The 14,449-nt window shown below is 44.2% G+C and overlaps 1 protein-coding gene across 2 annotated transcripts in view; it reads right to left on the bottom strand.

Moving 5' to 3' along the window:
- Window positions 1–14,449, bottom strand: part of LRRC2 (leucine rich repeat containing 2) — a 35,352-nt gene that overhangs the window by 20,038 nt on the left and 865 nt on the right. Inside the window, exons 1-3 of one of the 2 annotated variants that reach the window (XM_053599904.1) lie at window positions 8,597–8,767; window positions 6,662–6,805; window positions 1,004–1,211 (exon numbers count right to left, since the gene is read on the bottom strand). In XM_053599904.1, the coding sequence (XP_053455879.1) occupies window positions 1,004–1,211; window positions 6,662–6,786 (333 nt within the window). In that variant the 5' untranslated portion in view covers window positions 6,787–6,805; window positions 8,597–8,767. Of the gene's footprint in view, window positions 1–1,003; window positions 1,212–6,661; window positions 6,806–8,596; window positions 8,768–14,449 lie in introns of those variants that run through there. The other variant, XM_053599903.1, reaches the window with a different exon arrangement.

Here is a 14,449-nt window from a genome sequence, read left to right on the forward strand (position 1 = left end):
CAGCCCCCAGATAATCCCAAATATTCCGTTTCCCATCCAAAAGTACTTTCAGCCACAATGTGCATAATACAAACTATTCAGAAAAGAGTATAATTGTCTTACCACAGCAAATAAGTAAGTGAGGTGATGGATGTATTAATCAGTTTGATGTAAGCATTTCACATTGTATATCAAATCAGTACACTGAACCCCATCAATGCATCAGTGCACACAGTTATAATTTAATAAAAAAATCATTAACTAAAATTTTTAAAAAAGGAAGGGAATGGAGGGCAGGTCCAGAGCACCCTGCCCCAATGTAATGGGCAATGGCCTGAGTTCCTGTGCCCACAGCAGCTTCTCCAAACGTGCCGACTTATCCTGCACACCCAGGTGCTTCTTCAACCGGAGAATGCCAGCTCACAGCCAAGCCCTGGAGACACCTCCCCACGCAAAGCGAGTAGGGGAGCAGGAGCCAGGACAACACCTGAAAATACTTGAGGAAAGAAAGAGGGAGGTGTCTTTGCTGTGTTCTCAGAATCTCATGACAGGAAAGCTGGATCCAGGATCCCTGAAATTCCTTTGCCCAGGGCCCAGCACCAGCAGCATTACGACATATCAGTAAGTCACTGCCCACTGGCAGCTTAGATGAATGGGAGGCTCAGTCATTTAAATTAGATTTTTTAAAAGCCAAAGAGTTATTTTAAATGCTGGAGGAAAAATCACAGAATGAAACACCTTTAAAGACTGTGTCATTAAACCTTGGGAGGGTTGTGAGGCCCCAGCTAAGCCCGAGAGGGACTCAGGTGGATACTACCGCTGCTGCCAGGACTACACTGAGTTTCATGGAGGAAGACACAGGACAGCCTGGTTCAGAGCACAGAACTGCCTCCTCTCCACCCTCTGGAAAGCCCTCTAAAAGCAAGAGCCCAGGCCAATGCCTCCAGCTCAGCTGAGCAGCAGTCATCAGCCACAGCAGCTGCAGCAAGCATAATTTGCCAGTCAGAGAAACACATCCACTCACCTTCCAGTGATCCCCTGAAAGTTCAAGCACAAACTCACTGCTCTGTTTGCCTTTGTCCTTGACAAGTGAACTCTGCTTGGTGAGAATGTTCTTTTCAATCTTTTGCAGAAGCTGCACATTGGTGTCTACGAAGCCATTCTTGCAGTATGCAGCTTGGGGGATGCCTTTCCTCCTGCACTCAGCCACGAAGTTCCACTCCTCCTTTATCCTACAGTGGGCAGCAGAAGCCACGGTCACTGTCCCACGGAATGGCCATTGCCTGCCTAGAGAAGCCAGCCAGGCCTCCTGACTCACTACAGAGCTGATTTCCCCCTGTGGGTGTGTTGGGGGAGGTAGGGGAAATCCTAAACTCTTTAGTGAATTATAAGTAACTAAGTAACTTTGTTTAGAAAAGTAGAGGAAGTGAGGAAGATGGAATTTCTGGCCAATATTTCTACCAAAATTACCTGTGCATTCAGTTGCAATTTCTTTTGAAATTATATTTTGCCAGCCTAAGCTTTTACAAAGTTCAAGGCCCCAGGAACTGTTGATCTTTCAAGTGCGTTTGAATAGAAATAGAGAGGAGCCTCAGTTTATAACATCCCTGACTTTGAAATGTCATCCATCAGCCACCTTGGGAAACTTCACTCCTGTAAATGAACCAAGGTCCAGCCAGACACAGGAGCTGATTCAGGACTCAGCCTCCCATAAAGCATCGTTGCCAATTTTCTGCCCTATCACTTTATAGCTTCTCACACTTACGGCTGATCCTCCCAGCTTGATCCTAAGCTCCATGATGGCATTAGGCGTATCTGGCTGCCCTTCCGATGTACACATAGCTCTTAGAACAGTGTTCTGCACCTGGTGGGCTTTTCTTTATTTAGGGATTTGTTTTCCACTTGAAGCCTTTAACATGTTCTCTATTGAAATCACTTCAGTAGCCCTTGCTTCTCTCTCCTTATTTATTTATTTTTTTGTAGGGATGGGATCTTGCTATATTGTCCAAGCTGGTCTTGAACTCCTGGGCTCAAGCAATCCTCCTGCCCAGGCCTCCCAGAATGCTAGGATTCAGACACAAGCCACTGCACCTAGCCATCCTTACCTCTCCTGAAACTGTTCTCATTGATCGCTTTTTAGCCTTTTGGATAAGATCAAGTGTGAAACTACTCTCGTTAAGGTCATCAGTGACTACTATTTCACTAAATCCAGTGGTCAAATCCAAGTCCATGTCTGACCCACCTTTGTACCTGACACAGCCAGTGACTTGCTCCTCCCTGCAGCTTGCTTATCATGTAGCCTCTAGGTCAATGCATTCTGCTGGTGACCCTCCCACCTCTTCGGACCCTGTGCCTCCTCCTTACCTTCTCAACCTTTGGACTTCCAAGGGCTTCTTCTCTGCTACACTCACTCTTTAGATATCTTCCAGCCTCCTGGCCTTCAATACATCTGTATGCTGACCATGCCCAAGTTTACATCTCCAGCCAAGATTTCCTCTATATCAAATTGCCTTCCACTATCTTCGCCTGCATGTCTAAAGGCATCTCAAGTTGACAAGTTCCAACACAAACTCCTGATCTTCACTCCCTAAACATGCTTCTTCTCTCGGCTCAGTAAAAGGCTGCCAGTTCCTCTGGCCAAAAATCCCCTCTCTCTGATTCTACGTTTACTTTCATACCCATATCAAATCCATCAACATACACGGTCAGTTCTATCACAATCTGACCACTTTGCATCCTCTTTACTGCTTCCATCCTAATCCAAGCTTCTATCATCAATCTGCTTGCTGGCACCACCCTGGCCTCCCTGTGGTCTACACCCACCCAGCAGTTTGAGCCAGACTGTTACAATGTTGATCATGTTGTGTTATGCCTCTGCCCACACCTCTTATTGGCTTCTCATCTCACACATACAACCTGTAAGGCCCTACAGACCTGGGCCCCTCCTCTGGCTAGTCTGACCTCATTGCCCCCCACCCCCCTTTCCTTGCTTTTCATTGACTATCCAGGAAACTCCTGCCTCAGGGCATTTGCACCTACTATTATGCCTGCCTGGAAGCTTGTTTCTAGATTTCTGCAGGTCTGGCTCCCCAGATCTATGTGCAACTATCATCTTCTTAATCAAACATCTTGCTCTTGAGAAACCACTTTGAATATTCCTGGAGTTTCATGTTTACCGTTAAGCTGAAGGAAGCAGGAACATTTGAAAAAAATAATTGCTGATAATACTGGTTGGCATGGCTACATAGGTCTCAATCACTGTGAAGTGAGCTAGGGGAGATCACCCAGCAGTCAACTAAACATAAAGCGTATGAAGTCTTGAAGTAATGTAATAAAAGTAATAAATTTAAAAATATCAGCACATGAAGTGACATGTATTTCATGCCAGAAGAAAGGGCTAAAAGAATTAGAATCTCCTCTGGCAGATTTTGCAGCAGCTTGAAAATCGTTGCTTTTCATTTGTAATAAACTTTTCTTTGTGATTTAAATATGTTCACAACCATATGATAAAAACAAATGTTTAATATCTACCTGTATATTTAGATCTGACTGTACCAGCCAAGGACAGGGGCATACCCTAGGTATGAGACATGCTGCTTGGCCTTCTTTTAGAAGCAGTTTCTTCAAAATTTTAGCAATCAGCAGCACAGCCACTGCCACCAGTGCTTGTACTCACTTTCCTCGTTTCTTTTTTTTTTTTTTTTTTTTTAGAGACAGAGTCTCACTTTATGGCCCTCGGTAGAGTGCCGTGGCCTCACCCAGCTCACAGCAACCTCCAACTCCTGGGCTTAAGCGATTCTCTTGCCTCAGCCTCCCGAGTAGCTGGGACTATAGGCGCCCGCCACAACGCCCAGCTATTTTTTGGTTGCAGTTCAGCCGGGGCTGGGTTTGAACCCACCACCCTCGGTATATGGGGCCAGCGCCTTACCAACTGAGCCACAGGCGCCGCCCAACTTTCCTCGTTTCTTAGACTGAACCCGAAGGTAGATTCTGGCAGTGTAAGGAAATGATACCAGTTAAGCCCTATACCATACATCTTTCCTATATCACAAATTGTAAATTGATATAAATATTTCACATATCTTGATATAGCCAACATAAAATGGAGAAAAAAGGAAATTAGACAGACCCCATTAAAAATCATCATATGACTATTCTGTTTTGTATTTCTTTCTTAAATATTTTATGTCTTCTTTCCTCTGAAACCTGATAGGAAAGGCAAGATGAGAATAGAAACATTTTTTTACATTCTATTCTCTTCCTTAAGAGTAATTAAAATAAATAAAACGCCATTGTTTTTGTGTGTTTTTTCACCCACATAAATAAATGGGAAATCTTCCCCTTGAATCAGTTTAAGTAGAACATCAAATATGAGATAAACATACAAAACAAGGTCATTAGGGTTCTACTAATTAAATCAATAAATGTGCAAACAAAATACTTTTTCCTTAAGAAATGAACCCATAATCCCAGATGGCAAATAGCCTCATTGGACAAGGAATTCCTCACTGAAAGCCTAACAATAGCTCTTCTATTTTTCTTTTGATGAACAAGTTTCAGACTGATACTCTATATTTTATATCTACTTACAACTTTTAAATGCTGGCATATACCACAGGAACAAATACAGCATTACAAGATGAAATACTATCAAGTAAGGTAACAAAACAAGCTGGAGAGTTTTCCTTGTTTTAGGAAATTTAAATGAACCAGGAAATAGATCCCAAGAAACCAAGTTAACCTTTAAGTAGTACTAGTAATCACAGTATGAATCATATTATGGAAACTCAAAAACCCCCGTGAAGAAAGCAAATTTCCGAGGTCCTGGGAAACTAATTATTGTTTTCTTCAACACTCACATTCCTCCTTATTGTCCCAGCCAACTTGGTGGCTGTTTTTCTTATCTGGAGCTCGGAGTGCCTAACAAATCCCTGAGAGGTTTCTGTCTTAGGTTAAGATGAGACGCAGCACAAGCTCAGTGACACTGAGCCCAATTCAGGGTCAATCCTATATACATGAGCTGTGGGAAGACGCTTAACATCACAGTGACATAGCTGAAGGGGCAGGGCAGTTACCACTCCAAAGCAGGTTGGAGAACACAGCTTTCAGACTCAGTTCTGGAGGTGACTCCTGTTCCAAGAACCTCAGCAGGTTACATTGGCTACAAACACTTCCTTAAGCCTCCCCCACCCCAGGGCTTGGGTCTCCATGCAACAAGTCTGCTATGCTCCAGAGTGACCCACGAGTAAGGAGTCAGGAGAAGTTAAAGCCAGGCTGAGACAGGCCCTGAGACACTGTGTGACTTGTGTGAGTGTCAGTCTCCCAGATCCATTGCCATGGGACAGTTTGACAGTTCCAATTCCCAAATTCAAAATTCACATCATGTTGGATAATCTCAGATTAGTGCCAACTGAAAAGATGTTTCAATTACCTATGAGTACAGGCAGGGGCATCCAACCTTTTGGCTTTTCTGCCACACATTAGAAGAATAAGTGTTGGGCTACAGAGTAAATATACAAATGCTAATGAGTTAAAAAAAAAAAAATAGGTCCATGCATACTTTTCATTTTTGCAATATCATGATATCTAACACCACAGAGAAGCCAAACAGTCCTCAAATAATAATCTGCCTATATCCCACAGGCCTCAGGCTGGACGCCCCTGATAGAGGAAAGAGTTTGGCCAAATCCTCCATTTACCAGTTTGGTGAACTTGGGAATGGTACTGAGGTTCTTAACTTTCTCATCTGTAAATTAAGGATGATGATAAACACCTAGAAACACTATGATACAAACAGTAGCAGCTTCACTATCAAGCATGATCAGAAAAGGCAGTCGTTCAATCCAAAAATCTCCTGAAAGTGGAGAACCAAGAATATAGATATACTCATGCCTTACATTTTTGTTTTTAACTTAAAACACAGAAATACACCACCATCTGCTAACTTGACATAGGGCCAGGGACCTCCTTTGAGAAAGAGTCTGCCAATCAGAATGGCACTGTGCCCTTTTGGTAAAAAGAATGCCCATAACGCATCATCCAGGAGTTCCAGTGTGGGATTTTGTAGAGGAAATAAAAATTGTAGACACACGCAAAGCCATACGCAAATACACCTTTTCTAGCTTACTGTTCTTTTATCAACCTCATATAGAGCTAATCTAATTGTATGGCTATTATAAATGTGTTTATGACAAATGTAGTTTTTTTCAAAGCACTCTTTTACTCATTCTGCAAGTTTATATGTTAGTCAAATTACATCATTTTAACCCAGATAAAAATGACATCAACCTAACAAATCTTATCTAGGATTCAGCTCAATGGGGGAGGGCCAGAATACAGGGCAGAGCCGCCCTCAGATGGCTTACATGGGTGTGGCATGCACCAGGCAGCCCAGCGAGCTGCTGTGAAAGCCAGCACAGCAGTTTTCTCCAGCATGTATTGTAGAGGAAGTTACTGTGTCAACTCTGTCTTCCCTAGCACAGTGCCTGGATTATATGTAAGTCATTATAATTATGGGTGTTACTGTTACAGGAATCCGGTGTCCATCTTGGGCAACAGTGTGAGGTTCTGAAGTCTAGGGAGGAAACTGTCACCGACAGTGGGAAATCCCAGAAGAAAAGCATCCTCCTCCACAGCTCACCTGCTGCTGCCTGCCCAAATCCCTACCCCCTGAAACACCTACTTTTCCAATGCACTCTTCTCAAGCCTTTCTTCCTCCTTCTTCTGCCGAACTCTGTGCTTCTTGACACGGGTTTCCCACAGGGCTCTGATGACAGAAATGTCAAACACGACCACTTTGTGCCCCATTGGAAGAGCATGAAATTACCTGTTTAAAAAAATATATGTGTGTCAGCTTCATACACGTACAGAAAAGAATAGTTTTGACATGCACTTTGAAGTGAAATCTCCTGGCTTAAGGAATGATACTCCGCCACACTACTTCCAGGACGGCAGTCTGCTAATCTGACGGTACTGTGTGTAAGTCTGAGCTCAACACTCACCCTGGGGTGATCTCTAGAACATCAGGCTTGTCTCCCTGTCAGCTGAACTCTGGGTTTCCTCAGGCCTCGTGGGGCCACATTCCACTGAATCTAGCAATGCATCTAATCTTCCCAATAGGTTGTAACAGACTCAAGGGCAGTCAGATAAACGCATCATGGCACGAGCAAACACACACAAACATTCTCTTTCCTTTTCTCTCCAGTAGAACATAACTCAATACAAATAAGAGCTCACGTAGGTTGTGTTTACTTTTCTAGTTAATTGAGAATGATCAAGAAAAGTGCCCCTTCATTTGATAAAATTTTTTCTAAATATATTTGAGTGTTCTTTCTTTCCTTTAAGGACAGGACAAGAGGAACGTAAGTGTGATTTCCTTCAACTACTGGTTGTATGACACTTTGAATTCTGAGTTCTTTTCTTATCCTCTTGCAACCATTTACTTTTCCATGTTCATGTCACTGCTCCATGTACTCTGTTCGGGTTTTATACCTGCACTGAGTGGGAGAGACAGGGTAGAGTGTGCTACTCCATCTAACCCAGAATCAGAAATTTCTGGGTTTAATTCTTCTTTGACCACTTTCCTTACTCTGTTATTTTCAGCTCAGGAGCACCTACCCTGCAAAGATATTAAGGCTTTGGCTTTTGACATAAATGTCTCCATAAAGGAATGCCAAACATCAGCCTAAAAACAAAAGATCAATAGCCAATTATAGCCAGATTATAGTCAATACTGGAGGAAAATTAAAAAGAAAAATTGTCAGCTTAATTTCTTGAGGGGAATTTGTGCAAAGAACCCAAGTCTACACATGAAAGTAAACCAAAAAGCCAAAGTAAAGTAAACTGTACTTGAACCCTGTGGAGCTCAAGTTCACCTGGCCAGCCAGAGTAACTGAAGCTGGAAGAACTGCTCACAACCCAAAGGATGTACACTCTCTAGGTCAACCAGACACAGCTCAGATCCTTTCATTTCCTTGTTGAGGTTCTTTCATTTTCTTAGGCCATTCTCTGAGGCCTTGAGAAGTAACCAGATCTGTACACTAACTATCCCTGCATTAAAAAATATCATTGTTTATTAAATTCATTTAGGGAAATGCAATTCAAGTTTCTATCTTATGCACTGGTCTCTTCCTAATTGTTGCCTTTGTGTTCTAAATATTTGATCATGTCAACAAAAAGGACTTAATCATCTTTGACAAGTTCCAGGAATATATGAAATTTAATTACCAAAGGCCTTGATATATTTTTATTTCTTTTTATTTTTTTCTTGATATATTTTTAAATAGTTATAAATTATTATTACCCTCAGTATTTTGGTGGGAAACTATATCCTTTGTCTGTCATCTAACCACATTCGGCATTTTCCCTGTGTTTTATAAAGCTGAGAAGGAAGTTCTGTTCTACAACCTCCTTTGAATTAAGGGGGCTTTGAATGTGCCAATTTTAAATCAAGGTCTTGCTCATAAGATGAAGTTCTATTTGCAAAAATGAACAATGAAAACTGGAGACTTTAAGAATGGTAAGTGATGACCACGTTTGCTAGAGAAATGCATATAACATCCAGAGGTCCTGAGAAGTAAGAAACACAAGCTCCCAAGTGCCAGGTCCAGCCCAGTACCTGGCATCTTGTACAGAGCAGGGCTGAGTGCAGAGACCTCTCTAGACAACTGGACAAATTTGACCTTCACCCAGGAGGTAGTAGCTCCATTGTGAGTGCTTGGGAAAGAGGTTATCCAGTGAGAGCCCATGAGTCAGTCCAGGGTAGGCAGAGAACCTCTGTCCAGTGGTAAAGCCACACTGGGGAACATAGAAAGGCAGATGTTAGTGAGAGATTCAGGTGCCAGTCCCTCAGCAACTTTACAAAGCTTTGCAAATTTACAAAGCTAATCTCTTCTCTAGCCAACACAATCTTTCAGGTAAATACATAAAATGTAGTCTCTCTAGCATCAACTTTCTCCAGGACTATAGAATTGTCCCCATGATACACTACACTAAAACAGAAAAGGAAAAGTTAACCTCTATAGAATCATTGTGGGAGCCCCTCAATACAAATAAAGCAATAACATCTCAGAGGAAACTTTACAATCAAGTAGACTTTCCCACACAGAGCAAAGCTTTAGCCTGGGCCCTTACTGAATCTGGCCACAGTCATGGTTCTAAGACATCATCTAATTCCAGTTCCCAGGCTGTGGACCTGGATTTGTGTGTTTATTGTGAAAACAAGCCTCCCTAGATATGAGCTACACTGTCCACAGTAAAAGATCCTCTTCCAGAGAAGAGAACACCTGAGACCATGAGGCACAAGAAAAACAGTGGCATTCTTCACTGGAAAGGAAAAGACCCTGAGACACAGAGTGGGTCAGGCACATTGCTCCTCAGTCCAGGACTGCCAGGGACTTACAGTGCTACAGCTCCTGCATGATACTCTCAAAGGTTAGATTCACAAAGGAAAGGAAAATACCACCTACAAAATCCTTTTGCGTCATTGCAGGGGTCAGCAAACTTTTTCTATACAGGAAAAGATAGTAAATATTCCAAGCTTCACATGTTAATAGGCAAAATAGAAGATAATATGTAGGAATTTACATAAGAAAAGAGAAAATGCCTGGTCTGCCCCTCCTCACTTGCCTTGAGTGGGCCACCCTGAGTGGTAAGAATGTGTCATGCCCAGTTGCCACCTGCTGGATACGTTCTCAGGGCAAGAGTGACTAGTCCAAGACAGGAAAAGCTGGCAGGCCTGGGGACAGAGGGGTAGGGTCAGGGCTGGCAGGGGGAGCCTGCTGCCATCAGTCTCACTCTCTGCCCCAGTGACACTCAGATAGATGCCTGTGTGCCCTTCTCTCCTCTAGGTATTTCAAGTTAACTGGCAGGAGGCAAGGTGATCTGCACATCTTGAGTTGAGATTCCTCTGCTTGGTGCCCAACAGCTGCTATCAATAGAGACTCCGATGTGTAGATGGCAACAAGTGTGGGCCCTGGCCTACAGCAAGATACAGCTGGCCAGGTAGCCAGGGACTGAGAGGAGAGACATGACAGAAGGGGGTACTTGGTTCCCAGGCATTCCAGCAAGTGCCCACATGCCATACAAAACAGATGACAGGCCTTTGGAATACAGTTTGCTTAGCCTAGCTTTAGCAAACAATAAGACATAAAATATTTTGCTTTGGTGGATATGATGGGTTAAACCAGGGGTCCTCAAACTTTTTAAACAGGGGGCCAGTTCACTGTCCCTCAGACCATTGGAGGGCCGGACTATAGTTTAAAAAAAAAACTACGAACAAATTCCTATGCACACTGCACATATCTTATTTTGAAGTAAAAAAACAAAACGGGAACAAATACAATCACACCGCCTCATGTGGCCTGCAGGTCGTAGTTTGAGGACCCCTGGCAAAAGCTCCTTCACATTTTTCCCTTTAAAAAGGTAAAGATTAGTCTCGGAGCCTGTAGCTTAGCAGCTAGGGCGCCAGCCATGTACACCTGGGCAGGGGTTCAAACCCAGCCCTGGCCTGCCAAACAACGCTGACAACTGCAACAAAAATATACCTGGACTTTGTGGAGTGCCTGGAGTCCCAGCTACTTGGGAGGCTGAGGCAAGAAAATTGCTTAAGCCCAAGAGTTGGAGGTTGCTGTAAGCTGTGATGCCACAGCACTCTACCGAGGGTGACACAGTGAGACTCTGTCTCAAAAGAAAAAAAAAAAGAAAAAGGTGATAGACTTAGTAACTCACCTCTAATGAATATAATGTGATGAAAGTGATCGTGTGTGACTTCTAAGACTAGGTCTAAAAGGTATTGTTCACTCTCTCCTGGATCACTCACTCTGGGGGAAGATAGCCGCCATGTCATGAGGATGCCCAAGCAGCCCTGTGGAGAAACTTCATAAGGAAAGGAACTGAGGCCTCTTGTCCATAGCCATGTGAGTGGACTGCCTTAAAAACAGAACCTTGAACTCCAATCAAGCCTTCAGATAAGTGCAGCTCCAACCAACATCTTGACTTTAACCTCATGAAACACCCTGAGCCAGAAACACTCAGTTAAGCTGCCTCAATTTCTGACTCTCAGAAACTGTGAGATAATAAAATGCTATTGTAAGCTGATATGTTTAGAGGTAATTTGTTATACAGCAATAAATAACTGAGATAGCAGACAATGAAATAAGAGGCACTTGTAAAAATCAGTCTTAACTTACAGTGACATCTGCTAGCTGCTTCCTTGACATATTCACTTGGATGTCTCACACAGATCTCAAAGAAACATGATGACCTCCAAACTTATTCCTTTAGAATCCATCTTTCCCTGGGCCTTAGGACCACATCACTGTCTACACGTCACTCCTTTTGCTTTCTATCTCCTTACTCTGCCACCTACTATGCAGATGCATATGCACACACATGCATACTATGCACACACTTACACACACACATGCTCACACGCACACATTCATTTGCCCATCCAATTATCTATCACCTAGGTCTTAAAGGACATGCACTTCTCACCACCAACTAGTGTCACATCTTGCCTCAGTTGTGCGAAAGTCTCCTTACTTGTCTCCTGGCTTCCCACTCACTCGCATCCAACCCACTTTCCACTCCACAGTGAGAGTCATTTTCCAACAAAACTAGATCGTGCTGCCACAGGGCACAAATGCTCCCCAGACTTAGCTTTGTAATGAGAGTGAGATCTCAGCTGTCCACAGGGGCAATGAGCCCCTGGCATGATCTGTCCTCAGCCAGCCCCTCCTGTCTCACCTCTACCACTCTCCTTCTCACTGTTTTCACCCTGTGCTCCTTCCCACTCAGAGCTCAGCACATGCTGCCCCCTAAATCTAGAACACTCTTCCCCATTCACATGGCTTCCTCCCCTCAGCCTCTGTACTCAGCTTAAATGTTTTTGCCTCAGTCTGGCCTTTCCAGCCTTTCCCTCCAAAGTGGGTCCTCTCATTACTTTTTCTCTCTACTGATTATTTACATTACAGCACTTAATGGAAGTTAAATATATGATTGCTTAATTATATTTTCTATGTCCATAAATGGAGCCACATTTTACTGACAGGAATAGCTACTGGGAAGTTCCCAGAAGCCTGGCCCCCATCAAATCAGCAGCCACCGGCCACTGAGCAGGTCACACAGTAGCAAATGCAGTGCCTATCACCCCGCACCAGCTCCCACACAGAGAGGCATGCCACAGCCATCAAATGATGAGGCTTGAGTCCTGTAAGGGCTGCAGACACCAAGCTGCTGCTTATGAACCTCAATACACTATTTTATTTAGTGCGTGTTTCTGTTGTTCAATTCCTAGGAGTCCTAAATAACTAAATTTATGGGCAACTAAATACAGAAAAATTAAGATTTTATCCATGGCTCCAAATTCCCAGTCTAGAAGGGAGAACATAGGTATAAAGGGCTATATTTCAGCACAGCATGTTAATTAGACAACAGACACTAAACCAACTGCTGTAAGGGGCAGAGGAGAGTCCCACAGCAATGGTAAGGAAGGGACATAAATGGTCATCAGTGTGGGATAACTTCTGTGCCCTTCTCCCCAACACAGTTATATCAGAATCACTTTACAGAACCATCTACTCTCCTGAGCCATAGGGTATGACTGGAAAATCCTGCCCCCTGGCACCACAACACTAGTCTCTACTCAGAAGTCGTATGCCAGGGAGAAGGGGGGGGACTTTATGGTGACCTAGTCTTCTCCCTTCTTGTCAAATGACAGCCTGGACTGGGAGGCAGGAGGTGTAGAGAGGGTGTAGGGCTTCCATCTCAGAGCATCTCATGAGAAGGGTCTGGAGGAGTCTGGGAATAGGTGCACTTCTGGAGGTGGGGAGAGGTGAGGGAGAAATGGTGCTGGAGGCAGGGGTCACCTGGACCAACCATGAGGATAGAGGCCTGGCTCCCTCCTTCCCTTCTGCCCCCCAAGACCCTCTTTCCCTTGGGCTGCCCAGTTCCAGGCCTTCCACAGCATGCTTCCAGGTGTGTCCTCACTGTGAACACCTCTATCATCAGCCTTGCCAGATTCAAGAGAACAACTGTAACCAATGTAATTGCTAGAGACACCAAAATGGGACAATAAAATGGCAGCCAAGCAGCTTTGGTAACCCAAATTCCATTCTCTCCTCAAATAAGGCCACTGCCTGATCCTCAGAGTTGGAATAAAGAGTGAGTTTTCTGATAGAAATAGTGAGATAAGGGTGGGGTATGGTGGCTCACACCTATAATCCTAGCATTTTGGGAATTGGAGGAGGGAGGATGACTTGAAGCCAAGAGTTTGAGACCAGACTGAGCAAAACCAAGACCCTGCACAGAGAAGGATGCCGTGGACATCTTTTTTTTCCTACAAAGAGTAGAAAAATTAGCTGGGCATGGTGGCAGGTGCCTATAGTCCCAGCTACTCAGAAGGCTGAGCCAGGAGGATTGTTTGAGCCCAGGAGTTTGAGGCTACAATGAGCTATGATGATGTCACTGCACTCTAGCCTGGGCAAAACAGTGAGACCCTGTCTTAAAATAAAAAGAGAAATTGTGGGGTAGGTATGGGCTACATATTTGAGTAAGGTTAGTATAGACAGCCAAATTCTGAATTAGATATGTGCCACATGATCCGTTTCCCTGGGGACACCTGATTATTTTTATGGTAATTTGTTAAGCTAGAAAATCTAGCCTGGGAGCTAGAAGGTCCAGATAGGATTAAGAGGACTGCATCAGAGCCAGCCTGCCTAGGCTGGAGCCCTGCCTACTGGCTTACAGTCCCTGAGAACATGGCCTAACCACTCTGAACCCCCCAGTGTCCTCCTGTGGACACAATGTTATAACACCAAGCTCATGGGGTTAGCAAAAGGGTTACATATGACCATTTGTGCCCAGTGCTTAGTCCTGCCATCTAGCAAGGCTCAAAAAAAGTCAATTGTTTTAAAGAAAAAAAGGGAAATTCAGACAAGGCCATTGTCACCAATTACATACAGGATAAGATAAAAACAAGAGGTATTTGAGCATCTGAGGGTTTTTCTCCACCCTGCATGGTTAGTAGAGGTTCTCTGGAACAATAATGGTGAACCCCTCAGTTGCTGAATTCTGGGGGAGCTTGATCCAACAAAAAAGCCAGCAGCAAGGCCAAGCCACTTAAAGCCATTCAACTCTCTGGGACTCCAATCACTTTCCACCCTCGACCCCACCCCCACCCCACCTCCGCTCCGCCTATCCCCTACCCCACGTCAGGGGACGTGAGAGTCTCTTCCGTGTCACTCATACTTTTCAGGGCACTAGAGGATACAAAAACAAAATTGATTTATCTCCCCTGGACAGCGCTCTGGACCAGAAAAGATCTGGGCTAAGCCGTGGCCCCAAGGGAGTCTGCAGGAGTGCTCAGGAGTCCCCAATGGGAGGGAATGCTCCCTCCCCACAGCGTCCCCCTTTCCCCGGCTCAGTTGTCGCCGTCCCTCGACAGAGATCGAGGCCTCGTCCTCGGCCC

This window comes from Nycticebus coucang, chromosome 8 (assembly GCF_027406575.1).
Source record: "Nycticebus coucang isolate mNycCou1 chromosome 8, mNycCou1.pri, whole genome shotgun sequence".
Lineage (NCBI taxonomy): Eukaryota > Metazoa > Chordata > Mammalia > Primates > Lorisidae > Nycticebus > Nycticebus coucang.